The sequence below is a fragment of the Pleuronectes platessa genome, chromosome 5 (genome assembly GCF_947347685.1).
Source record: "Pleuronectes platessa chromosome 5, fPlePla1.1, whole genome shotgun sequence".
In the NCBI taxonomy this organism is placed as follows: Eukaryota; Metazoa; Chordata; class Actinopteri; order Pleuronectiformes; family Pleuronectidae; genus Pleuronectes; species Pleuronectes platessa.
In genome coordinates, this window is record NC_070630.1 from 13,826,348 (window position 1) to 13,853,161 (window position 26,814).

At 40.8% G+C, this 26,814-nt stretch overlaps 1 protein-coding gene across 7 annotated transcripts in view; it reads right to left on the minus strand.

The window, feature by feature from the left end:
- The window catches only part of dscamb (Down syndrome cell adhesion molecule b), a 122,775-nt gene that overhangs the window by 36,904 nt on the left and 59,057 nt on the right, over positions 1-26,814 (minus strand). For all 7 annotated transcript variants that reach the window (XM_053422769.1, XM_053422776.1, XM_053422771.1 and 4 more), the window contains 7 exons: positions 7,779-7,925; positions 6,517-6,795; positions 5,923-6,198; positions 4,816-5,112; positions 3,502-3,774; positions 592-870; positions 244-363 (listed from right to left, as the gene is read on the minus strand). In XM_053422769.1, coding sequence (XP_053278744.1) covers positions 244-363; positions 592-870; positions 3,502-3,774; positions 4,816-5,112; positions 5,923-6,198; positions 6,517-6,795; positions 7,779-7,925 — 1,671 coding nt within the window. The remainder of the gene's footprint in view (positions 1-243; positions 364-591; positions 871-3,501; positions 3,775-4,815; positions 5,113-5,922; positions 6,199-6,516; positions 6,796-7,778; positions 7,926-26,814) is intronic.

Below are 26,814 nucleotides of genomic sequence, written 5' to 3' on the forward strand. Positions count from 1 at the left end.
GATATGTGTGCTCAAAACAAGTCATGTGACCAAGACCACCAAAATCGAATCAGATCATCCTTAAGTCCAAGTTAATATTTTTATTCTTGTGATATTGCGTTGACGGGAATGGGACAGACGTAGGTAAGGACAGGTGGACAGACAACCGGAAAACAGGACTCCTGCCACTGGCTTTTGCTGGTGCAGAGCCATAAAATATGGAGATACTAATGTTCAAGGAAATGCGTGCTATGCTTAATGTACCTTTGGAGTGCTCCCATACGATGGTGGGTGGTGGGTAACCTTCGGCGGAGCAGTTGAGAGTCACAGTTTTCCCATAGATCCCATCTTGATCCTCAGGCTGAACCACAAACTGAGGAGGAACTATATATAGACACGAACACAGAAAGAAGGAGCAGTTGATGGTCATACCTGAAATTGTGGTTGTCTCTAATACAGATCACCTATTGGCTCAACAACCAAACACTAAACCATGACACAGAAAGAACTATTTATTTGAGTTAGCAGCTGAATGTAAAGGTTAAAATGACAATTTGTACACATATTACCAATCATAGAAGTCCACTACATAACTGGTCTGTCTCGGCTTACCTCGGACAATGAGCTGACTCTGGTGTTCCACAGCAGCAGCCTCGTTGCGGGCGACGCAAGTGTAGTTTCCGTTGTGATCGGGCGTCAAGTTGGAGATTCGCAGTGAGCTGGTGAAGTCGATGTTGTCCACAGTCACACCTAGGCTGATGGGGATCGGCCGTCCATCTTTCTGCCACGTGATGTCCAGTGGCCGGTCGCCTGACATGACCACGCAGGGGATGAAGACACGCTGTCCAATGGTAAAACGCTGGAACTCAAATGGCTGAATGTACGGAGGGACTGCAGGAGTTAATGGGAGGAAAGTGACAAAAAGACTGAATGTTATTTCTGCCCTAAAAGACCATGTTAATTCCCAGGATTCCCTGGCCGGTACTGTGTTTTCAGAGTAATCCTACAATCTTCTGACTATCTTGCTTCAGAGAGGTCACTGAAGGAATATAAAAGACCTGAATAGCAAAGCAGTCTGTAGCAATTCCCCATCATTCTCAGACTGGAACATTTTGTCCTTTCAAAGAAACGCTAAAAGCGCACAGACATGAGCCAAAACGTAAACTAACTGGTGCAAAACATATTTCAAAGAGACCAAACAACAATAGATCTGGATCATTAGGTGGATCTGCACCAAATCATACCAACTCATACATCTAAAAACCAAACATACGTCTGATTAGCTTTTACTTCAAGATTTATACATTGTTTTGAAAAAAATCGAGAGCTAGAATTACCATCTTGCGGTTGTATGACTCCACCAACCAGTCCCGTTTCAGACCCTCCAGGTGTTCCTGACATATTGCATTCGCAATAATATGAGGTCACAATGACCTTTGAGCTTTGACCAGTGAAATCTAACCAGTTCATCTTTGACTGCAAATTACAACAGGTCAGAATTTGAATAAATTATTATATATGACATTTGTTCCTGCTCCCCTGGCTCCGAGAAAGAGCGATGGAGAGGAATTGTGAGGCCACTGTGACCTTGACCTTTGACCACCCAAAACTAAACAGTTAATCAATGAGTCTAAGTGAATAATTATGTAGAATTTAAAACAATTCTCTTGCGGTGCTCTTATGTTAACATATTCAACAGGCAAAAAATGTTTTTTGGGGTTACTGTGACCTTGACCTTTGACCACTGAATTCTATTCAGTTCATCTTTGAATCCAACAGAACATTTGTACCACATTTGAAGGGATTCCTTTGAGGTGCTCCTGAGATATCACGTTCACAAGGCAAACATGTACTATGTATTCTCACAGCAACCTTGACCTTTGGCCTATGAAACCTAATCAGTTAATATTTGAATTCAACTGAACATGTGTACCAAACTTTAAGAATTTTCCTCAAGGTGTTATAGAGCTATGGTGTTCAAAAGAAAGGGACTGATAGAGGGACGGACAACCTGAAAACACAATGCCTCCGGTCACTGGCAAGTTCCAGCATGGAGGGATGAAAATGTTCACGGAAGTGAGAAGAAAAAGGGATAAAACAGATGTCTGTGTTTAGCCCTTTAACTACACCAAAATTTGTAATAAAATAAACAACAACCAAAAGAACACATAACCAAAGAAAATCTCTCGTGCTGGATGTGCCTTTGAGATGGCTCATTCGCTTTGGGGAATAATCATCTATAGTATTAAATCACTAACCTACACACAATCCTTGCAGACTCGCAAACCTAACTACTACATCAATCAACCATTTTATCCAATGATCCAAAACCCTGATTAGAGCAGTACCCAGAAACAAGTGTTCAAAGTCAATCTGGCTGCATAATATAATCAAACGGTTCTACATTAGGATGTATTCAAATTGCCTGCGCTCCGTTCTCAGGGAAATCTCCAGCCATCACACCAGTCATCTGTGTGTTTGAGTGTCCAGTGAGTTCAAATAACTGTGAAATAAGCAGCACTTTAGCAGCTTATTTAATTCACAACAAAGTGGAGATAATGGACTCAAGGGATCCCCAAAGACACTTGTGCATTTTAAGCATGAGCAGAGTAAATTAACAAATGCACTCGCTCACTATAGCACCACTGGGAAGTGTTGCTTTATATCATCACTCTCTTTTCGTTCCTACTCTCTCCCACCCTCTCTGCCTACCTCGCTCCATGGGAAGTATAATGTAATGACAACAACTTAACATACTGTATGGAGGCAAGAAAATGGGGCATAATGGATAAGCCCAGTTTAGTGTTATCTATTACAGGTTGTAAGATCTCAGCGGTGATCATCACTCAGCTCTTTACTATCTCTGATTCGGCCTTCATAAGCTGCACTAACTAACTGAGGAATATCAAGTAGATTAAGTCTGGTGAGATCTATTTATATACCCTTCTGTCTTTCTGTGAGTGTGTGCATGTATTCATCTATCTGGTGATGGGCTTTTCCTATGAGACCATTTTGAGATGCATATGTAGGCAGGGGGTAGAGAGATGGAGCGCCTGGGATTCCAATTCAAGCTTTATATCAAATTTCAACATATTATATCATAACATATGCCTATGATTGGCAAGAAACAATTTAACCCATACTGGTTGTCAATATTCGGACTGTTTGAAATAATAGTTCTATATTTTGGGAAATTAAATGATTTTCTCTCTTTCCAATAGATAATACGATCAGTAGTGCGAAAAGAGTGGGATCTCAGCAAGAGAGCAAAAACACATCTTACAAAATATGAATTTGATCAAAACAACCACTTGAGTGGACAGCTCACAATGACAGCATAGTTGTATTCATCAAATACATCATAAAACTCATTAAATACTTGTTAATCAAAAGAGTCACTTGTTGGGATTCATTGCTTTCTACTGTACGATGCAATAAAACACTGATTCTGTGTTAATCTCTGTCTCAAGGCTGAGAAGCTATGTAAGCGCAACTTGTGCCGAAATAATCAGTGGGACTCACCTCGTACGCAGAGGTGGACACTCTGAGAGTCCATCTTGTTGGGTTGGACCATCACCTTGCAGTTATACTCGCCAGCGTCCACCTGCTGCACGTTGGACAGCTTCAGTGTGCCATTATTCTCGAAGGCTCGCTGCCGGTGGTTGAAGGGGAGAAGTGCGGAATTTTTGTACCACTTTATGGAGTAGTAAGGGTAGCCAATCACACGGCAATGGATAAAGGCGTCCCGCCCGGCAACCGCTGTGATGTTTTTCATTGGACGAATGTTGGCGCGGCCTAAAAAGTGACAGAGAATGAGAAAAGAACCTATACGGACATATGGACATTTCAAAATATCGTGGTGTTGACATTGAACGACAAGGATGATTTGTGCAATGATGTTTTGGGGGATTTCTGTTAATTTTAAATAAATCGGCACAGGTTCGACACTGAACCACTGATTTTACAGACATATTTAAGATTTTAAAGGGTGATGTCTGCTGCTTGTAAAACAGAAAAGGTCTTTCCTCAGTTTCAAATATTGTATCTTTCACCAAAATGTTTAAATGATAAACATAGGTGTTGTTGCATTAGCAATTTGTTTTAAGCTATGAATAAGGAGGTGAAATACCAAGGTGCATATTTGAAGAAAAACTGAAGTATTAGTGATACTTAGAGGTCGGCTCCTGCTGGTCACCCATATAATATATTCCGTGTCCCATAAAATGGAAACACAGTACTCACTTTAACATCTGATTGTGAAGAACTGAATTGACTGTGGAGAAAATACACACAGACATACACACAGACACACAGCAACTAGTAGATACATTTATTCACGCAATTAGAAGAAATATATTTTTCTTCTGGCTATTTACAAACCAGACCATTTTGTAACCCTATATCGAGATCCGCTTGTGTGCAGTTAAGTGGGATAATTAATCTGGCCTAAAAATACAGGCATGTAAGAGAAGCAATTATAATTTGGAAAGAAAACGACGGAGCTGCGATGTTAAAAATTATACAAGGAGCAGAGGAAAAGTAAATAACCCATAAAAAGAACATTACTTTGAGGCCAAATCAATTAGCGGAGAAGAAACTAAAAGGACTGGTAAATTTGATCAAAGATTTAAAATTAAAATAATCGAAATACTCAGCAATAATGGCTAAATCGGAAAAAAAAATTCATGCAATTTTCCGTTTTGGACCCTAACAACAACCAGAACTCATGCACCAAGAATGCCAGACAACAGCTGGACAGCAACACACAGAGAGACACACACAGAGACAGACGGGTATGTGTATTGTTGTTTTTGGAGGAGCTGATTTGACAAGCACCTCTTACGTTTATTCGAGCCTGGTGGTACACGCCCCCGGCCGAGTTGCTGCACGTGCACCGGTACACCCCTCCGTCCTGCACCTGGGTGTGGGTCACATTCAGCTGGCTGACCACGTGGCCCTCGTGGGTCTCGTAGTGGCCCAGGTGGTGGTGGCTGTCTTTGATGACGGGGTCATCGTCCAGGGACCAGCTGCATCTGGGAGGGGGCGTGCCCTTGACGTTGCACACCAGGAAGACGGGCTCGCTCGGGTTCACCACCTTCTCGCTGAAGGAGGACAGGATCTTGGGAGTGCCATCTGTGGTGGGGGACAAGGTGGGACACGGTAAGGGACAGGAACACAGTGGTGAATGAAACCATGGTAAAACTTTGACCACATGTTAATGATAATTATCAGCCTGAGGAACATTGAGGAAGTCTCCGATTAGTTGGCAGTTCCAAGATCCCTGTTTTTATTTTGTCACAGTTTCTGAACACCAGGATTTCTTTGTTATAGAGGCGATTTGTTATTAGCGATGATTTGTTGTCATAAACGTGCTTTGGTGAGATGATCAAGAAGTTTTAACCCAGAAAAAGTAAAGGAAAAATTCTGTGTCTTTTAAAGAATTCACAATTTTTTATCCTTTATATTTTGCTTTGTATCAGGACGCTGTGCCAGAAGCTCTACACATTGACGACAGCAATCCAGGAGCTTTCCTCGCAAACACAGTCTGGTTGTCTTTTGATGCGTCTGTGTCTGCCTGCTGCTGCTCTCTGATAATCTAGGTCTGTTCCACATGATTATAGATTATCAATATCTTTTTTTTACAGCTCCCTGGCCACAGGAGACAGTTGCCTGAGCAACGCTGCCAAGGTAAGCTATTGGATTCAAGAGTGTGGGAGAGTGCCTGTGTTTTTGCATGTGTTTGTGAAGTCCTGGACTATCATACTAATGGCAGCCTACAGCAGAGAGTCACAACAGAATGTCATTACCACATAAACCCAGTATTGATCTTCACGGCCTGAACCTTTGTCTGCTAACTCATTGATTATGCATAGGAAAGCTACCATGCTGGGGCTTTTGCTCAGCATCTGCTCCACCCCACAAATGACATGCACACATTTTTACCTTCTAGGATGACTTGCACAAAATCTTGGGCGGACATCTTGCCCTTCCTAGCGAAGCACTGGTAAGCTCCACCGTCACTCTTCGACATGCCCTCCATAATGAGGTTCTCCCTGTTGAGCCCCGTGAAACGAACGCTGTTGCCCGGGTAGATGATCTCTCCGTTGCGGTACCATGACAGCTCGTACTCATCTGAGCCACTCACGCTACAGGACAGAGACACCTTGCTACCCACGCTGCCTTTCACCTTGCGAGGGCTGACCACGGCCTTCAGAGGCTCTGAGGACACAAAATAAGAGACACATTTTTTATTTTCAAAGGTGATTCATTGATTTATTGCAGCAAGACTGAGAGGAACATACAGAGAAGATATAAAAGAAAGTGCAGGGTTGACTTTTGCAAGTATGGATAGATAAAGATTTAAAAAAGAACAATGTAACCAGAATCTGGGAATTAAAGGTAAAACAACAAAATAATTAATCAGCCTACAAAAAAATGATCTGTGTTAATTCCGATAAAATTATTATGTTCTTGATGATGGTGTTAACACTGCATGTCATGTTAGCAATCAATCTACAGATTTTACAAAATACTCACGCTTTATATAGAGGCGCCCCATGACTTCAGCATTGCCATAACTGTTCCACACTTCACACACATACGTCCCAGAATCACTGGGCTGCGTGCTCTCGATCAGCAGCCCTGTGATGGTCTGGCGGAAGCGGCTGTCGGGCTCCAGAGGGCTGTTGTCCTTCAGCCAGCGGTACTTGGGCGTTGGGTAGCCCGAGGCCTTACAGGGCAGCTCCACCCGATGATTAATCATCACCTCTCGGTGGTCAAAGCCATCCAAGATGCCTGGCTCAGCATTGGTGGGGTCTGGAAGGAGCAGAGAATTTAGTGTTAATTAGCGGTGAGCGTTGCCAGGAGCTTGATAGTGTAATCCAATATTGATTTTTGTGGGTCAAGATTCTGTTCCATGTACTGTATATTTTGTTATGCAAGGGACAGAAGAGAGAAAGAGACTGTGTTGCTACAGATCAAGACAGGATTTTAATGTGGCGAAGAAAGTGGATGAGGTTCAATATATCGGATCTTGTTTATCCGTCCATCAGTCTGTCTGTGATTACTCACCAGCATACAACATAATCTACAGCCTGAAACACCCAATACAATGATTGTTTTGTTACTGAGTGGCCCTATATGGTTTGTACTGTCTGTTCATAATAAGAGGATTCTCTCTGTGTGGAGTTTGCATGTTCTCCCTGCTTCTGCGTGGGTTTTCTCCTGGTACTCCAGCTTCCTCCCACAGTCCAAAGACATGCAGATTGAGGTTAGGTCAATTGGAGACTATGAATGGTTGTTTGTCTTCATATGTTGGCTCTGCGATCGGTTGCAACCTGTCCGGGTTGTACCTCGCCTCTCACCCAATGTCAACAAGCATTGGCTGAATAGATAATGGATGGATGGATTTCTTAAAACTTATTTGACGTGTAGAACAGTTGTCCATCACACTAGGAGCTAAACTGAGCAGATGAGAGACTTGGCCATGACTCTAAATATAACTTATATAAATATAACAGCTCCTGATTGTTTCAACTTTAGCACTTACCTTCTAACCAGTAGTATCACACATATACATATGGAGCAGTGGCAAACCTTGACCTCTAATATGTGAGGAGGTGAAAAATGTGTTTCCTTTGGCAGAGCAAATCCACAGCATTCCTTGTCAAGGAGTTCAATCTTGACCAGTGATATTCGCTTCACGTTCGCCTGTGTGTAACCTTGCCCTTAGTCTTCTATTCTACAATATTAAAACCAGTTAGCTGTTAGTAATCTTTACACAAATGGCCATTGCTTACCTGACACAATGAGACGTGCACTGTTGCTCTGACGAGTCTCGCCGGTGTAGCGGTGGCGTGTGGTGCAGCGGTAGTTATTCAGCCCATCCTCAGGCAGGACGTCCAGGATGTACAAGGCTCCCGTGGATGTGATGAGATATCTTTGTCCTAAAGCAGATAAGGACAAGAGGAAACATATAAAATACAGAAGTTGTGTTGATGTTATCCAGTTAAAAAAAAAAAAAATGTTGGGCCTTATAAAGAATTTATTCACTCAGGCACAACTGAAAGATCTTACTCCATTGTGTGCTGGTGGATTTCAAGCTCACAGCATACACAACCTTATTATTTGTGAACAAATTAAAAGTGAGATATGGATTTCTACTGTTAACTCACAAATAATTTAATAAATGGGGTAAAATACTGGATAAAATCTGTATTACCCAGATTATGTATCCATACATTTCAAAAATACAAAAAAGTTAGTAAAATCAGATCTGCATATAAAAAATGTGACCTCTAACAGCTTTGATTGTCTTGTCTATGACTTCTGCTGTTGCAGAAACCCTACTGGTGCCAATGTCTGTTATCTGAAAGCCAATCCTCCTATAGCTGTCACAGCCAGGTCTGTGTGTGCGTTAATATTATGTTAATTCTCCAGATCAAACAAGCTTGAGTGGGGTTGTCACATGGATGCCCAACTTCCCATGGGAGCAGATTGATGTCAAAACTGATCGAAAAAGCAATTTAAAGGAGATTGTCTTCACTGTGTGCAGTGGTGGGCAATGCTAAGATAGAGGCAGCTTAGGGAAGCCTTTAAGGCCTGAGGAGAACAGCCCTGTCAAGACTTCAGGTAATGTTGACGGGGTCACAAAGAAAAAATAACGTTCGCCTGACATCACCGATTATTGCATGGAGTTCAGCACAGTTTATATAAAGTTTTCTCCTCAGCATTTCTCACTTCAGATTTTTGTCAAACAAAAACATTTACATTATTTCGCATTATTTCAAACATACTTTAATTGTAAATTACCTGCTGAGCTAATAAAAGAAGACTTGGATGTGACAGTATTGTAAGGGATTTGGTTAAATTAGGGATTGATTCCTGAAAGAGGTTTCTAATTTCTCTGTGTGTGCGTTTGTGTGTGTGTGTGTGTGTGTGTGTGTGTCTGTGTGTGTCTGTGTGTGTGTGTGATTTGATTGACATTAACAGGACCATAAAACAATATGAAAACTTGGCACTCTGCAATAATGCAAACTTATTCGAAAAAAACAAATAACTGCATCGAGCTCAGTGTGATAAATTATCAAACTCTAGCAATTCATCTTCTATGGAAGATCATTTTTATACTGTGAAGCATGAATGGGCAGAAAGTGGCTTTTTATGAAGGTCCAACACTTAAACTGTACATCTAGCTATTATTCAATTACATCTGTAGAATATTAAGAAGAGGAGAAACGCACGTTGGCCCTAACACGGCTGAAGTCTTGCATGTGATTGAGGTAGAAAAAATTATTGTTGGAAAAAAGATCAACTGCTTAGATTAGCAAAAAAAATCTCCCTGCATATTTTGATTGCACCGCATATCTGAAGGCAGTCATATCACAATTTTCTCCAAAAGTAGAGCGAAAACTGGGGCTGTGTGGGAGCTGCTAAAGCAGATTAGCGGTGGGTAATTCATTTAACTTGAACAGGGGGGAGCTGTGGGGGTTTCTTGTGATGTTCCAGAGTTATAACGTGTACAGTATGGCATGTTCTTTTGAATTCATGTTTTAAAAAAAAGTGGGTGGTCTGTCAAACAAAACCCGAAATAAGCATAAGACGTTCTGACACGAGAAATTCCACAATTTTCTATTTGCCGTTTGCTGGTGCAATTGTTGTTGTCGGTGAGGAAGGCCTTCAAATTAGAAATTTCAAGATCCTATGAAAAATGCATGGACAGGCAAGTGCCGAGGTTTCTCTTTTCTGTATGGGTTAACAAATTAGATTCCACCTCCCTTCTGTCACGTAACATCATCCCCTGTAGATCACAGATTCTTGGGCTGCAGTCTCGAATTATATACGACACAACTGTCTGACGGAAGAGTTTGAGTGAGATATTGATAAGAAATAACCTGAATATAACGTTACACTGATGTTCACATCAAACCACTACATGCTTTAATTTTCCACTTGAGACTAATATCTTTGAACGGAGCAAAGCAGGCTTAATGTGTTTCTATTTAAAATGCATTTTCATGTTTATACTTGCAAAATATAATCAACCTTGAGGGGTTAGGCAAATGGGGGGGGGGGGGGGGGCGCAAAGAGAGAAAGAAAGAGAGAGAGAGAAAAAAAAAAGGCCCTGCTATTGTAAGCATTGACCTAGATAGAACCGACAACAGATTCTACAGATTTGATGTCCTGAAGGGGTTTCACTGGTTTACATATAGGGCTGTTAGATGGGCAACCAGCAAGTGGAAAAGAGAGAGGGTGTGACTGTGTGCTCGGTGTGTGTGTGTGTGTGTGTGTGCGCGTGCGTGGTGCCGGTAGCCATGTATGCATGCCAGTATGTGATTTGATTGGTGGGAGGAAATCTTCTCAGAGGTTTAGGAGGCCAGATGCAAAAAAAATAAAGAAAAAAAAAATAATTCACAGAGATGTGTTTTTCATTCCATTTAATTAAAAAAAAATCGGTTGCCTTTACATTTCTGTATATTTTAACTAATTGCATATCGCTTTGACCAGTTGAGAAAGATAATTATGAAAGATGGGAAATATTTAACTGATAAATAAGAACTACATGTGGAAGAAAAGGTGGAATCCCCGAAGACTACATTCGACCATGCTGCAGCAAAAACAAAATTCAGACATCTCCTCAGAAGCTGTCCACTCCACACACACACACACACACACACACACACACACACACACACACACACACACACACACACACACACACACACACACACACACACACACACACACACACACACACACACACACAAACACTGCCTCGTTCCCTTTTTTCTCTCCTCCCTTTCCTTCTGGCTTCTCCATTTTGATTCTGTACTGGTCCTCTGAAATCTCACTGTGGAATCCATCTTGAGTGAGACAAAATGGTATTTCACTCCAGCCGCTCTGAGCTGCTGCAATTTTCTCTTCAAGCACCTCTATGCTCCTGCACTGCCTTTTAAGACGTCAGAGCTCTGTTATGACAGGATGAAGTGCAGGCAGAGGGAGGGGATTTCTAAATGAGAGCTATTGTGTTGAATTGGACAGTATTGTATCTGTTCCTCGCGACCCGTTCCCCTTAATCTGTCTGCTTTGTCTTTAACTCACTCAGAACATGATACATTAGCATTTGGGAGCAATTGCTTTTCACAAAACCAGCATGTCAAGTAGGATATTATGCACAATGCCCTGTTAAACACCAAAACGTGTTCCAAAATGCATTACAAAATCCACTGGACGGACATTTCTGTGTTATTGTCAGATAGTGGAGCCCCTTCCTCTCCATTCCTTCACAGCCACTGCCACTGTAAAGTGAAAAAGTGCTCCACTCCACCAAACACATTTTATCTAATCATCCCCACTTTGCCAGAGACAGAATCTAATACAAGCAGCAGGCTCTCACTCACAGCAGGCTAAATAAGCCTCGACGTACAGATGAGCGAGTGTCACAGCGCACTCCCTGCCAACAGACGCTGTGATGTAAATGAGAGCTGAGCTGGTTACATCTAAGGTGACAATCAGCGACTCGGTAACTGGAAAAAATTAGTGATAAACTTCCAATTTGTTTTATCCCGACTGGCCATGCCAAACCAATTGACTGTAAAAGAGGATTATGTGTGTCGCAGATCATCTGCAGGGATTTCATGTGCATGCAAATACATACATGGTACAAAACTGCAAAGTACAGAAAGAAAAAAATATGCGACACTCAATTGTGAAATGACTGAAGCGAATTGTAAAGCTGTCGATTGCTTATAAATATGTTAGGTGTCGATTTCTGGTACAACAAATTTTTGTTTACATTCAGTGGTTTTTACCCCAAAAAATATTTTACACTTGGGGATGGATGAATTATATATATTAGATGGTTTCCTCTTTACTTCCTTTGTCAATTCTGTTTGACCTTACATCACCATAGAGCATAAAGGCAATGTGCATTCACGGTACAAACAAAAAAGGGAAATTAAATTAAACTAAATGAATCTGTCTGTGTATAGAGTGAATTTAAGTAAGTCCAGAATTCGCTTCTTACCAAACGTTTTGCACCAAAGACCTGCAATAGTGTGAATATGAATCTGAGGAAAAAGATACTCTATCAATACAAGAATAACAATTTTTGATGCATTACACAAACAATATGACAAAACGTATACGACACCATGTGAGTTTACAGTCCGGATTTAATGGGTTAAAATGCTTGGTGCAAAGACTCCTTTCGTCTGTCGGTGAGTCAGAGAAGTTATTGTTTAAAGAGGACGTTGGGACCGGCTCTCAGTGCACTGTGAGTCAGACGGTGAGGAGGGACCCACTTCTTGTTGGGTCAGCAGAGACAGAGTGATGATAAATGGGCTTATGAACATTCTACGTCTGTGTGGTAACTTCTCTGGCCCACTTCAACTCTCCTAGGTCAGACCAGACATTAAAGTTAAATTAAAAACAGATAGCTGTCTATCATGGGCTTTCTGTAGTGTGCACTGTGTCTGCACTAAATGCACCACCACAAATGTTGCTTAAAATGATAGTGTGGGCTATTGAAAGTGGATACAACTCCTCTTCACAGCTCCATCTCAGATATACTCTATGTTTTTATCTTTATTCAGATGCTGATACAATCCTACAAAAAGCTTTGTGAGGAAACACTGCATTGACTCCTTTGGTGGTAAAATGAGAGTAGAGAACGCTGCAGATTTAATGTCTGCCTGCTCAGAGTCGTGGTGACTTTGCATGGTGAAACAGGGCGCAAGGGGCCGGACGTCAGATTGCAGCTTTAATCTGATTTGATTGCGGTCAGATTGCAGGACTGAACTCTACACCGCAGAGCTCCTCAGGACTGCATGGCAGCATGCAAAGAAGCTGGAATGAGCACCATGACGATTCTGCAGATCTTACCAAGAAATAACTTGTTCATCCGTCTGACTATCGATTGTTTAAACAATACACAATCACACTCAATGTCCAACGATGCCTGGTAGCGTATTGTAAGTGTCGTGCTTTAAACGCTGAGCTCCTACACACAGCAGACCACTGGGTGAACATGGACACCGTGGCTCCCGCCTGGATGCATTTAATTAACACGATGACTCAGAAATCAATAGACGACATGCTAATGGTCAAATTACTGCAACACCCTTTAAATCAGTGGATGCAACCTTCTCTGGTGACACAGGAGCGTCATGATACAAAAATGAAACCTGAAGAAGAATGAACAGTATTTTTTGTAAATTAAAATACATGTTAATAAACGTCAACTTTGTTATATTTTGCTAAGATTTTCTTAGAAGTTCAACTAAGGTCATTTTGCGCAGCTCATCCATTTATTGATATTGAACAAATGTGGTCTGATTCTCTTCATCCCCAACATTTAGATACGTATTTGCATGTCTTCACCATTGCATATTGCAATCTGACACTGTTCACTGTTTTGCATTTTGCATTTCACTTTTTACTTCACTTTTATATCTTTATCTTTTATATATTTTTATTTAGATGTGTTTATGTCTAAATAAATGTTACTTTGTATAAATATTAGAAAAAGTGAGTAAATAAGAAGTAAATAGTGAGTACATATATATTGTTTCTTTTTATTGCTTTTCTTATGTGTGTTGTATTTATTGTGTTTTTATGTTTCTATGTTCATTGTATACACCAATAACCAGAGCAAATTCCGAGACGGTGTAAACCTACTTGGCAATAAATACTTTCTGATTCTGATTCTGATTCTGATTCTTGTCGGTTTATTTTGAGTGTGTTGCATGTTCGACACTGGCGTTGTAGCTAGTTTGTAATCTCGAAAGTTTCACAAGGATTCTAAAAACTCAGTGGGGGGAGCCATGTAAATTGATAAGGGTGGTGACACACTCCCTGCATGGAGAATGTCTTGGTTATTGTTTTGGCGGCCGTGAGGTAAGGACAGCCACAATTCCTGCATAAAGGTCAATTTTTACAAATGTGTTGAATTGGTGTGTTTAGTCCGTCTCGCTCTTCACTTGTGGGTTTCTTAGTCACTGTGTTTTAAGATAATGTCTGAAATAACTGCAATGAAGAAAAATAAAGAAGACATTGGAAGAGAGGACTGTCACGACAACTGAAGGGATTGAGGCTGTTATTGAGAGACGCTGATGATATGCTACCAAGGTGACCAACCAGAGCTGTGATCTGCGTCACCATGAAGAGTAGTTACTCACGGTCTTGCCTTTTCTTCACAGCGGATGTACAGGATTCTCAACAAAAATACATTGGAAATATTTCTGTTGATAGTCACACTGACATCATATTAGCAACATAGGATAAAACTGACCCTCTCACTATGGTTTCAAGCAGGCGAGGCAGTCGATTTCCAATGCTCTCTCTCTCTCATTTTTGCTTTGGTAATGGGTAACCAAAATCACATGTAAGAAGATTAATGAATAACCCGGTATATTTCGGGGACAGCAAAGAAAAAACAATATAGTGGAGACTATGACTGCACCAAAAGCAAATGTAGACTTTTCAAATACTTAAGCTAATGCAATCAAAATCCGGATAAATCCAGAGGCCCTGAGCACCTGTAAAAGTCACCTATAAAAATCTCTTTCTCTCAATGCACCTGCTGTGTGAATAGATTTAGGATGTACAAGTGAACGACAGAGCTGCCATTGAAGCCCTGGTGAAGAAGGCATCCTTGGTTCAGTGAAAGTTTTGGCATCAGAGCTGGAATGCTAAGAGAATCTGTCTCTTATTCAGCCTCAAAAAACCTCTGTGTTCCTGTTTGGCTCATTCTACTTCCTCTGCTGCTTCTCCTCTCTCTCTCTGCTGCTAGGTCTCTCTCTGTCTCCCCCTTCTCCATCTCTCCCTCGGTGTCCTGAATGCTAAAACAGTGTTTGGCTGTGTCAGAACACTGCAATGAAATTCTGCAGTCTCAAACGCCCTCATCCAGTAAACATTTTCGTTTACCTCGATGTTGACCCTAAAATGTATCTTTTAGAGATAAAAAACTGTATAAAAAAGACACTGGACATAATGGGAATTGGTTTAAATCATCCTCACTTAATTTAAAGTAAAGATAAGTTGTTTGATTTGAGAAACAGATTCAAGGGATATATGATTTTTGCCAAGGAACATCTGTCCGTTGAGCATGAACTTTAATGTTTTATTTAAAAATATTACCTTCCTGGTGCGTCTGCCATTGTTGTTTATTTATTTTTGTATACATTTAAATATTTTTCACATATTACAGGCACAGGTCAAGCTACTCCTACACCTACTCTTACCCCTGTTGCCACCCTCTCCCTCTCACCTTCCAAACCACTGGTGATTAACACATTTTGATAGACAAGGGGGGAAATATACAGAGATAGACAGACGGACAGACAGTCAGGTGGATGGACAAGCCCAGAGTTTTTCATAACTTTGCCATCACCTGCTCAGCCCTGATGTATTTCACCTGCGTTTCATTATCTCCGCCCATTGTGTATTTAAGCCCCATGTTTCCCCTCTCTCCCATTTCATCAGTTCACCTCCCCTGTGTTAACTCCAGCTTCAGCTCAGTCTTTTGAGTTTATTTTTCTCTCTGCCTGCCTGTCATCAGTAATCCTGTTTATTTTCATTACAACAACCAGTCTTTATTGTGCTGCTGCGTTAGTGAATCCTTAAATTGTGACAAAAGGCTGATGGATCACAAAGAGACTTATCTTTCTTTTAAAGCATGCATGTTTGTCATTAGAATATAAAAATTCCTAAATCTAGTATTTCAATAATCTAATGTCTACTAATCAAGTATACATTTTATTATAATAATGTGTTTGTCATTGCTTTACACCGCTCTGAGGGTTAACAGCTTCATCATGAAGCGTTCGTTTGATCTGAAACACTCCAGTTAGGTATTAAAATATATATATTTTTTTTTTCAGAGGTATATTTCCAAACAGCAGGACAGACAGAGTGAAATGCAGTGACTGGTAGTGTTATACCACCATTGTTTTAAATTAGAAATGGGTTTTCATTTACCATAAATAATTTGTGAACTGTAATCCATGCAAAAAATGTCCAACTGCCACGAGATGAACAATTCATATTTAATAAACAACTGAACATGTGAAAGATGTCATTTTAATAAATCATGGGACCCCCGCTATTTCTGAGTATTTTCCCTGTCACATCAGATTGCTACATTGCTGTAGGTTTAGTGGTCACAGAGACATCTTATCTTGCAGAGAAAGCTAATATTTACTATAATAACAATGTGAAAAACTATCTAGAACATTTTAAACATAGTTTTGTAATCATATCCCTGAAAATTAAAACTTCCAAAAAGACTGTAAAAGGAAGAATTACTCATAAATTATGGCACTGCAATGCATGTTGTCAATTATGACATAGAGCTATAGCCAGAGGCTATCCAAGCTTCTTATAGTTTTTCTACAGTTTCAGAGATATGCAAGAAGATAGTGCTGTTGTTAAGGAAGAGGAGCCCTGCACCTGTGTGAAGAGATAGTTTACGTCACGATGGGAGACCAACCTCGTACAAGGGCACATGGAGAGAGGATTAATTTTGCATTAATGTATAGTAGCTTGCTGAGCTTGGCTGCAGGCAGGCATCCATACATGCCTGCACGTACACACACATCACAAAAACTGCTGAAAAGGAGAGTCAGGTCTCCAAGGTTAAAGAGTCTGGGGGTTGTCCATGACTTTGATGAGGTTAGCAATCCAGTAATCTCTGCTGAACCTCAGAGCCATTAAACAGCAGGTTGCTAAGCAGACCTGTGCATTAAACATCAAGCGGGCAGCAGCATAATAACAACAGTTGGAGACGTTTTTTTATGTTAGTGGGGTTTTTTATGTTAGTGGAGTGAATACACAATGTTTTTCCGAATTCATTGTAAAATGGGCAACATGTTCATTAGCTTCATAGCAATCTGTCAAAAAAAAAGAAACAAGAACATTTGTGTTCTCACATATGTTCTCTGGAAAATTTTAGGGAAATGTCAGGACTTTTGTATGTCACTGGCGTGAGCTTGCATGTCATCCAAATAAGGTGTCCAAGCTAGACCACTACCATTGATCTACTTATGTTACTGCAAAAGTTAAAAAGCCCTCCGGCTTCTGTACTTTGTCGTTGTCATCTTGGATATTCCTACAGCCAATTGACCAGAAAAAGACTAATTTACTATTTAGTGTTACTAAATTACAGTGTACTGTAATTTAAAAAGCATCTTTCACCCACAGCCGGAGAAACCGTTATCAACTGTTGCGCTGTGTGTAGGACTCTATGTCTGGAAAATAATACTCACAGATGGATACTAAAATGAGTAATTAAATCAAGCATTTTATTTCCACCATACTGGAAAGAGGATGCTGGCTTTGGGCTGCTCGTGTGTGTGTGTGTGTGTGTGTGTGTGTGTGTGTGTGTTTGTTTGTGTATGTGTGTGTGTACCCAACATGTGTAACAGTCTGCCATCATAACCTAATTATTGCAGCAGCTTAACAACAGCAATTAACACATTTCCATCAGACGACACTAATTTGTGAATTCCATTCAGGACCAACACACAAGAGAAAGAGAGAGAAAGAGAGAGAGAGAGAGATACTTAATTCAGTGTTGAGATACTGGAAATGCTAAATCCATATCTATAGAGCTGTGAAAATTGCTTATGGTAATTGCAGTTATTGTAAAACTAGGCTGAAGCATAATGAAATTTCGAATTTTGATCATTTGTTTTGTATATAGTCCACAATTACTGATCCCCCCCCCCCCCCCCCCCAAAAAAAAACTTACTACAATAAACCTGTAGGGGAACAAAGTTAACACAATACTGACAGCTATCTTATTTTATATATTAATATATATATCATATATTTGTATTCAGTCAATATCAAGGTAAATGTAAAGTACATTTTTCTCAAAAATCTCATTTAGATATTTCTTTTGAAAGGGGGTGTATCTGAGTGTTACTCTTCCGTTTTGGTTTTAATTAATTGTTTGATCCTTATCACCACTGCATTAAGTCTGGCTTCAAATGAGATCAAAGGTACAAGATGGCAGCACCCCTATATCTTTCAAGTGAAGATTTGTCTTCCATTTTTAAACACAGTCTATGAGCAGAACAGAACAACAAAACAATGAGCTGAAAGACACTAAGAACTGAGGGGAACTGGAGTCAACTGAGACTGGGGACTCATCGGGACAAATCTTTGAATACATTTTTACATTTCTTGCTAATATATCTCCATACATCACCTCTATCAATGTTTATGTTTGGTTGAAGAAGTTTGAATGTATAGTTTGACTGTGCCTGCATTACTGCTGGAGGGATTTTGAAGTCGTTACTCTAATGGAGCAAAAGTGCACCAGTCAAAAAATGTTAAAGGTTGATGACTCCATGCAGCAGTCACTGCCTCAGAATAACATTCTCCCTCCCTCTTTCCTCGCCCCCCTTATTTCCCCATCTCCCCCCTCCCCCCTTTACTTCCTACACAGAGATGCATGTTGAGTGATAGGCCTGTGGATGAGTCTGGACAGTGCGTCTGAGGCCCTAGTTTTTAATAGGGTTCTGTTCCCAGTAATTATGCTGACACAATTTGATCAGCGCGGGGCTAAGTATCTTCATCTGAGGGAGATCGGGGGGAATTAACGCTGATGTAATAAGTACAATTTGTCACTATTAAGACGGAGGTGTTGACAGGCACTGGTGTTGTCAGGGCAACTGATGGTGCTCCCTTGCTACAGTATGTATTCTGCTCTTCTGCTGCATCCGGCGAGCAGAGCTTTCAGGGCCCCCTCAATAATCGATTCCTCGGGTTGCTCCGCACAGGCAAAACACACTATGCTATGACATACTGATATATACGCACACAGGATAATAAAGACAGACTGCACCTGGATGTGCTGCAGCTTCACACATTCGCATGCGAGCACATACACTCACCGCAAATACAATACCCACAAACAATTCAACACATGAGCTCAAACCACAGCTGCTGTATATTAGTGTCGTGACTGAGAACTGCTGCCAACGGAGATGTGAACCACAGTGGACACTTTGTCTTACAGTGACAAAACTGAAGCCCTTAATGTCATTACGGCCACTCTGAAAGCATGTGTGGTAACAAGGGTAAAGAAATGCACTAATGAGATAGGACTTCAGGCCTCGCTCGTTGCTGAGGAGACAACTATTGCCAAGATCTTGACCCTCTAATCCATCTCATTGAGCATTTTTCTGAAAGAAATCCACATTAGCTATTTATACAAGATGCAGCTAGGCAGAGAGAACCACACTGCCTCAGGGAGATCTGAACCACAACTGGATTTTTGTGTACTTTTGTTTAATATACACAATGCAGTAGCATTGTAGTAGTAGCAGTTCCTCAAATTCAACTGCAGCCAGGATTCGTAACTACAACAGAAGAGGCAGCTTTCATGTAGAGAAAAACAAAGCTTATCAATGTGTTGAGCTCTGACGGAGTACAGATACAGGTCATTTAAACTGCGTCATCTGGATTGTACCTGCTCACCAAAGTTACATAGAGCAAGAACAGGCATTCAGGGTAAAGAGTGACACCATCTCTCTGTTTCAAGTTAGTGAACCATCAAGGTAGTTTTATGGCTGCTTTCTTACTGTTAAAAAGGTGCATAGTGTTAATTCAAATAAAAAGGTCTTACAGTTATCTGGAGTGTTTTGTGTACTCAAACACTTCACCCACCCCTCCGATGGCACAAAGCTGAGCAGATAATGGGTGAATTTTCATTTCCGGGTGAACTATCCCTTTAAATGTGTAAATAAATGAAACAATACCTTATATAGCCTATATCTATAGCCAAACATTTACACTATTTAACACATATTGGATAGTTGGTTGGTACTTATTTCATTTATTTGCTCACTATACAGTGCAGAGGCCTCTCTGCTAGACTTCACAAAAATATATCAGTAAGCTCACCTGTCTGTTGATGCAGGAGGAATTTGGTCTACAGACAGCTGGTTCCTCACAGATATAACAAACACAACCTCATATCCAGCAAGCCCCCCCATCCCAAAAAAGAACCCGAAACAAGACCATAAAATCCACGATCTGTCCACAAACTGATGAAATATCTCCAGCATCAAGCTGTGGGTCAATCGCACTGCAATATACAAAACAGTCTCTGACACAATCTTCCAATATTTTCAAATCCATGTCCACAAAAGACAATAATGGAAAACAGCTAGAGTCATCAGTGAGTAGGATGATGTCCTGTCTCTGAGCTGTGGCGTAATAGCAACTCATGTGTGGAAAATGATGTATCTCACTCACTGGTCATTGCGAGACAAACTAATACAAGAATAAACGAGTCACGTTTGAAGAACGTACAATCTCAGCAGAGCTAAGATGTAAACGAAACAAGATTCAAACTTGCAGTGGGTTTTTCCCCTGACAACATCTTTGCATAAGTGCCAATAAGTACATTAAAGAACTGAATATAAATCTATCAATTTATTGTTTGACTGAGGAAATACAAGCCATCAAAACTATTGACAGCATTTGTCGTAAATTAAGCCGAGATTGGAGAATATAGTGTTATTGATGGCTGCCCTTTTAAAAGCTTTTGGAAAAGGTCAGCATATATGCAGTCCTGTTAAGTTTGCAGCAAACTGCAGTGAAATAACAGAACTTAATTATTTTAAATTTAAGTGAAATACCAACCCCCTGGATACGTCTGCATTTTTTCATCAAAATTCACATAATTCTCTGACATATCAATAACAAGGCTGAAAATCTTCGAATGTTTAAGAAAGATAAAAGAAAGATGTCCTTAATCCTCAACCCCTGATCAGGAGATTTGTGAATCCTGCAGAATATTAAAAAACAACGGTAGATAAAAAAACCTCCTTGGTGGAGGTAAAGTACGCTTTCCCTCACAGAGACTGACCTGCCCGAGGAGACAGGACTACTCTGTGATGGCTGATAAAAATCTACAAGTGCCAACCAGAGTATATGACAAGGTAAAACTAGTAGCCAAGCAACATATTTTAATCTGTTCTTCAGAACAACATAAATGTGAGAAAAACTATTGTTAAAGGTCTGTTCGTGTTACACTTTGGCCTCTACAGTCTCTTCTTATAAAGGTAAAAGTAAATTGGTTTGTTTTGTCATCCAACTCTAATAATAACATAAATTATAATATCTTATATACCTTTTTCAATCTCCCGTTCGAACATGTCCTCCTCTTACCGCCACCTGTCTTTTTAAGCTAAAATGTTCAGGATGGACATTTCTGGAGACTTTACAGTGGCCATTTTGTTCACCAAACCCACGCACCAACCAAAGGCTCTGCTACTGCAGCAATGGAGGAGCTTCCTTTCTGCTATCAGAGACGCAGGTTTACGTGAAAGAGATAAATATCAAATGAGAAAAACAAAAACCTCTGAGATGCTGAAAGTTCACACAAATATACCTATATACATATATATGAAGACAGACAATCACTGCTGCTTGTGTGCGACTGCCCTTTTGCCATCAAAACCACTCACAAGGATAATTAATGTTGCCCCGCTGCTCTGAAATATCCTTGATGAGGCCCTGCATTCCTCTGTGAGGGAGGAAAAAAAGTCACTAAAGATTCCTGTCATGTCATGTTGTCATCCGGGGGTAACATCTGACATTAACCAAAGGTCGCTTGTGGACTCCTTCTACAGCCGTCATGACTCGGAGCCTCAAAGGGATACCACCATCATCCAACAACACTGGGTGGACCAGGGAGTGGGTGGAGGGGGGGAACCAGGAAGTGATACACTTTGAACAGTGTGGATCTGTTTCACGATTGGACAGCGATGTGACATAATTGCATTTGGTGCCTCAAAACTTAGTTGTGGATGTTGAGGCCCCGCATTGATGAAACATGTCAGGTTGTTGTTATTTGATAAGGAGCTTGTTAGCAGAGAGAAACAGGCGCTGATCTGGGAACACGTTGAGGGAACAATGTTGTAAAGCACTGAAAATAGAGAGTGACGGCACGGACAGAAATTGTGCTATCTGGGTATGGAATCTGAGAGGGCATCTGTTATTTGGAGCTCCTCATCTGTAAGACACACACACACACACACATTTGCTTGATTTGCTGCGATGTACAATTTTCAGGCATTGTCTTGGCAGGCGTTTTCTGAGTGAGTGTGTGTGTGTTAGTGTGAGTGTGTGTGTTGGTGTGTGAGTGTGTTGCTTGCTTGGGGCTATGTCAGCACTTCCACAGTGTGCTGTCAAGCTGACGTCAGGAGGGCATGAGCTCCTGTACCAACCAGACAGGCAATCCCATCCATGCAGCTCTGGATCTATGCATCCATATGTAGTTTTTCTTCCTAATCTCTTTCTCTCTTTTTCTTTAATATCAATGCCTGTTGTTTTCTTAAGTCTCTCTCAGTCTTTGTCTCCCTGTCTCCTTACATCCCTTCCTCCTCCATTGTCATCGCCTCTCTTTGCTTTCTTTCTCAATTTCTCTCTTATTTTCTTATATACTTTCTGTGCCTTCCTCCCAGGCCTCTTGTCATTCCCTCCCCACTTCTTCCTCTTTCCCTCTGTCTCTCCGCATCTGTCTCCATCCCTCGCTCCTGTCTCTCCGAGTGCATCCCTCATCCCTCCTTCCTCTCCTTCTCAAAGCAAACACTGCCTCGCCTTGTCCATAGTCAAAGGCTCTTCTCTGTTCTCTATGCACCGTTTTGGAGAGTCACTGCGGGCCTGCCGCTCAGTATGCACAGAGGACACGTGGCCCGACAATGGCTCATTTCAACCTCAATTTCCCCCGAAATGAATAGGAGCCCACCCTGGTGCACGCGGCATGCCTTTTAATTGGCCCAAGTTAGATTCAAACCATTAAACCAGTGATGTCGACACACCTCCGCCGCGCCCATTGGCCTCTCCCCCACACACACACATACACACACACAGACACACACTCACACACAAACACCCTCTTTCCCTCTCTGGCTGCCAGAACATAAACGTCTTATCTCTCAGCCCCAAACAGGCAAAGACGCCATGAATATTCAGCTGTTTCAATCTCCATTTCGGCAGACAACAGAGGCCGTGTGCATGCAATTGCTTGCATACACACACACACACACACACACACACATTCACACACACACTGAGAAAAACACACACACAAATGCATAAATATACACACATTCATACACACAGACAGGCCCTTTCTCCTGCACACACTGTTTCAAACCTGGCATTGTTTATGCTTTGCTGAGTTTAGCTCATTTGTCTCTTTTCCCTCATTTGCTACAGTATGAGCTGAGAATATCCGAGGGATATTGATTAAAAGCTGAGGCAGACGCACTAGTGCAGTTTTCACAATGTGTCCATACACTGCGAGTGTGTGGACACCAAATCAACATCTTTCTTTTTATAATACCAGTAAGACTTACCTTTATCCATGAGAGGAAAGCATGAAACACAAAGAGAGGGGCATAGGTTTAGACTTGTGCTAATAATAATAATAGTAATAATAAATATTATTTCAAAGCATCTTTCTAGACACCCAAGGACACACCGTATATAATATATCATGAATAAACATATGACAATAAAAAGTAAAACCAAGAGTTAAAATGGGATTAGGAGATGCAAACAACTATCAATTCAATATATATGTCAAAAGTATAGTTAGAGAGAAAATCCAAATAGATAGAATATATGTGACGAGTAAAGCCAGTGGTTAAAATGGATGTGAGGTGGCAGGGAGTCAACCATCACCATATGATGATGTTTGTTATCTTTATGTTGTGTATGAAGGCATATTGATTGTGCAATTTCTTGCTGAAAAACCTCATTATCATGTGCGCTACATCCATCAATACTAATTAAGTTAAATCCAAAGGATGCAACCTTTGACACAGAGATCAACCGATCAAAAATCTGTTTAACACTAATGGTTGCTCATTGCATCTGAAAACAAATAATGAGTCAATCTAAAAGGCTAAAAGGAGAAAAAGAAGACGAGTTGATGTAAAAACAAAAGGCCAGATACAAACGTATCGAGTAAACGAGTAAAAGAATCTGCTTCGATGAGTCGCTTATTAAATAAAGAGCAGATTGGTCAGTGAGCGTCTGTGACACCAGCTACTCCTCTAATCTGAGGCAGGTCTATAGGAACCAGGTGTGTTTCATCTCTCCCTGAACCCAGGCAAGAAGCCGAGTCCCGGCTCTATACCCCAACACCCCCCTTTGAAATATTTCACTTCAAATTCACAATAGCCCAATCCCCTCGTGGATTTTGTCAAAGATGAAAGAGATAGTGTGCTCTGTTGCTCTGTCCACAGTGCTTTCTGTTCCTCTCTCTCTCTCTCTCTCTCTCTCTCTCTGCTCATTCTCTCTGGAATAGAGAGTGAAAAAAGAAAGTGAATACTCAAGCAGCTCCTGCACTCTTCAACCATTTTACACCACCTGCTTTGATCTGCTTACAGCTTGCCGCCATCATAGTAACGGATCAAAATCTCAGTGTCTCTGTATCAGAGGCTTTTCTTCCTCATTTTTTTTACCTTAGTTTGACTCACATGCATTTATTTGCTTGTTTAAACCCAAGCCTCTTCTCCCTCTGTGTCTCTCTACCTCTTTCACCCTCCAGCTGCTTGGAGGGTTTTCCTCCTCGTTTAGCTCGTTAGCGTGCGGCGGTAGCCGAGAGGATCAATTACGGGGGAATGTGAGCTTGCGTATCTGTATCATTACCCAGCAAAAACTATATTAGTTCAGTCTGAGGGGAACACATGGGCAGAAGACAGTCTGATTATTATACCATTCTGCCAACCAGCCAGCTACTGTTCCTGTTCTCTCTGGCAGCATCTGCTACTGATCTCCAGCCGGCACTGGCCTTGCACACTCCACTATTATGTTCTGCACAAGAGAGGATATAATGTTCACTTTGATCAGAGCCAGAATCACTTCAGCTGACAATCAAAGCAGAGGGAAATGTCCTGGTGACATGGTGCAGTCTAATAGTCAGAATCAGAGTTCATGTAGAGCAGCTTTTCAATAGGTGTTCCTGGGGAGGTTGTTTTTACTGAGTCACTGACGTGCAAGTATCCAAGAAAAACAAACTGACAATACATTGGTGAAATAATGAGGACCATAGAAATAATATTCATATCCTGCCTTTACTAGCCAATGTAGACCTGTAAGCCTGGAAACCAAATGAAAGGGCAAAGTGTATAAATGACCACTGAATGGACCTTGTTTTTGTCACCTGCTGTTTCCAAGGTCAAGAAGGAAATGTCAAATGTGCATATTAATCACACTTGTAATTGTCAGTTTATTCCAGAATGATTACAGAAACTAAGTAGAGTAAGTAGAGTGGTACTCATATGAGTGTATACCTCCATCCAGCCAATATTTCTTATAGTGGAAAGAAAAAGGAAGGGATCTAATAACCTAAATGTCATAAAATATAGTGAAAGAAAGTGAAAATCCTGTCCATTCACAGTTTGGTGTCAATTGTTTATCAGTTGTTTTGTAATTCTGCTAACAAATTAACAAATAAATTAACAAACCTAAGAAGAAGAAAAAAAAAAAGAGCAAATTCTTTTAATGGATTCTGAAATACTGAAGGTATTATTGTATTTGTAAAAACTACAAATATAAATAAATGTAGATTTACTATGAAAAACCAGGATTAATGTATCATAGTTCAACCCACCCGTCAGATAACATATCGGAAATATAGCAAGAAAAGAGTTTTTGCAGAACAATATGATGTCACAAGGAAGTTGGCCTTTGACTTTTGTTATATAAGGTCATAATTGTATCTAATAACTAGAGCTGTGAAATGATTAAAATTTGTAATCAAATTAATCACAGGTTTCTATGGATTAATCATGATTAATCACATTACCGATTTTCTCGGAATATTTTTGTGAAAACAAGATTTATGACATTTAACTTTTCTTTTGTGCTGCAACTCAACAGTTCTTCAGCAGTTATCATTGCTTTTCCATATGGAACATTAATATAATCTTCATCCTAAACAATATTCGGGCTCCTTAGCCATTGTGTGGTTGAATAAAACTTTTTTTTTTTAAATCAAACAGAAATTATTTGAGCTTCTTAGCCATAGGATGGTTGACAGTTTTTATATTTTTTGTCACACAACCATTAACCACACCATGATACAATCTAATGCCTCTAAAGGCCCTCTTAGCTACTCGTTCTTTAGCCAGTTGGTGAGGCAAACTAACTTGTTCAAATTCTCTGACAGTAAAGCTGACCGCTTCTTTTGCACAATGTGTCCTGCGAGTGAGTCTGGTTTGGCGCATTCCACTTGAACGCCCCTCGCCGTCCAGAAGGTCCTCAGGTTCATCAGAATTATCCATGTTGTTTGTTTGTTTGAATGGCAGCTGCCGTCTGACTGCATTACGCCGGGTTCACACCGGACGCGGAAGCGACGCCGAAGCGAGGCGTAAGCGCAGCGCCAATCCTCTGGCTCCCATCCACTCCCATGTTAAACCGCAGCGCTGAACACACCGGAGGCTGAAGCGTAGCGTTGTGCCGCGGCTGCCTAGCGCCGTGAAGTGATCGTTTCGGCGTCGAGTCTATTTTTTCCGCTTGACGCGAGCGTATCGCGACAGGAAACACACTGAAAAATGATTTTAAACGATATAGATGACATATTTTATATGATATAAATGATCAAATATGCATCCCATACTTTGTATTCACGTTCTGTTGTCTTGGAGTTTTAATTTTACCACTTTTACCAACCACATTATTTAATGTCCCCCTCTGCCCATCCACTACAGCCACACAAGCAGTTTGTGTGGCTGTAGTGGATGTAGCATGTTTTTATAGTATATAGGGATTTTGACCTTTAACCTTGACCACCAAAATCAAATC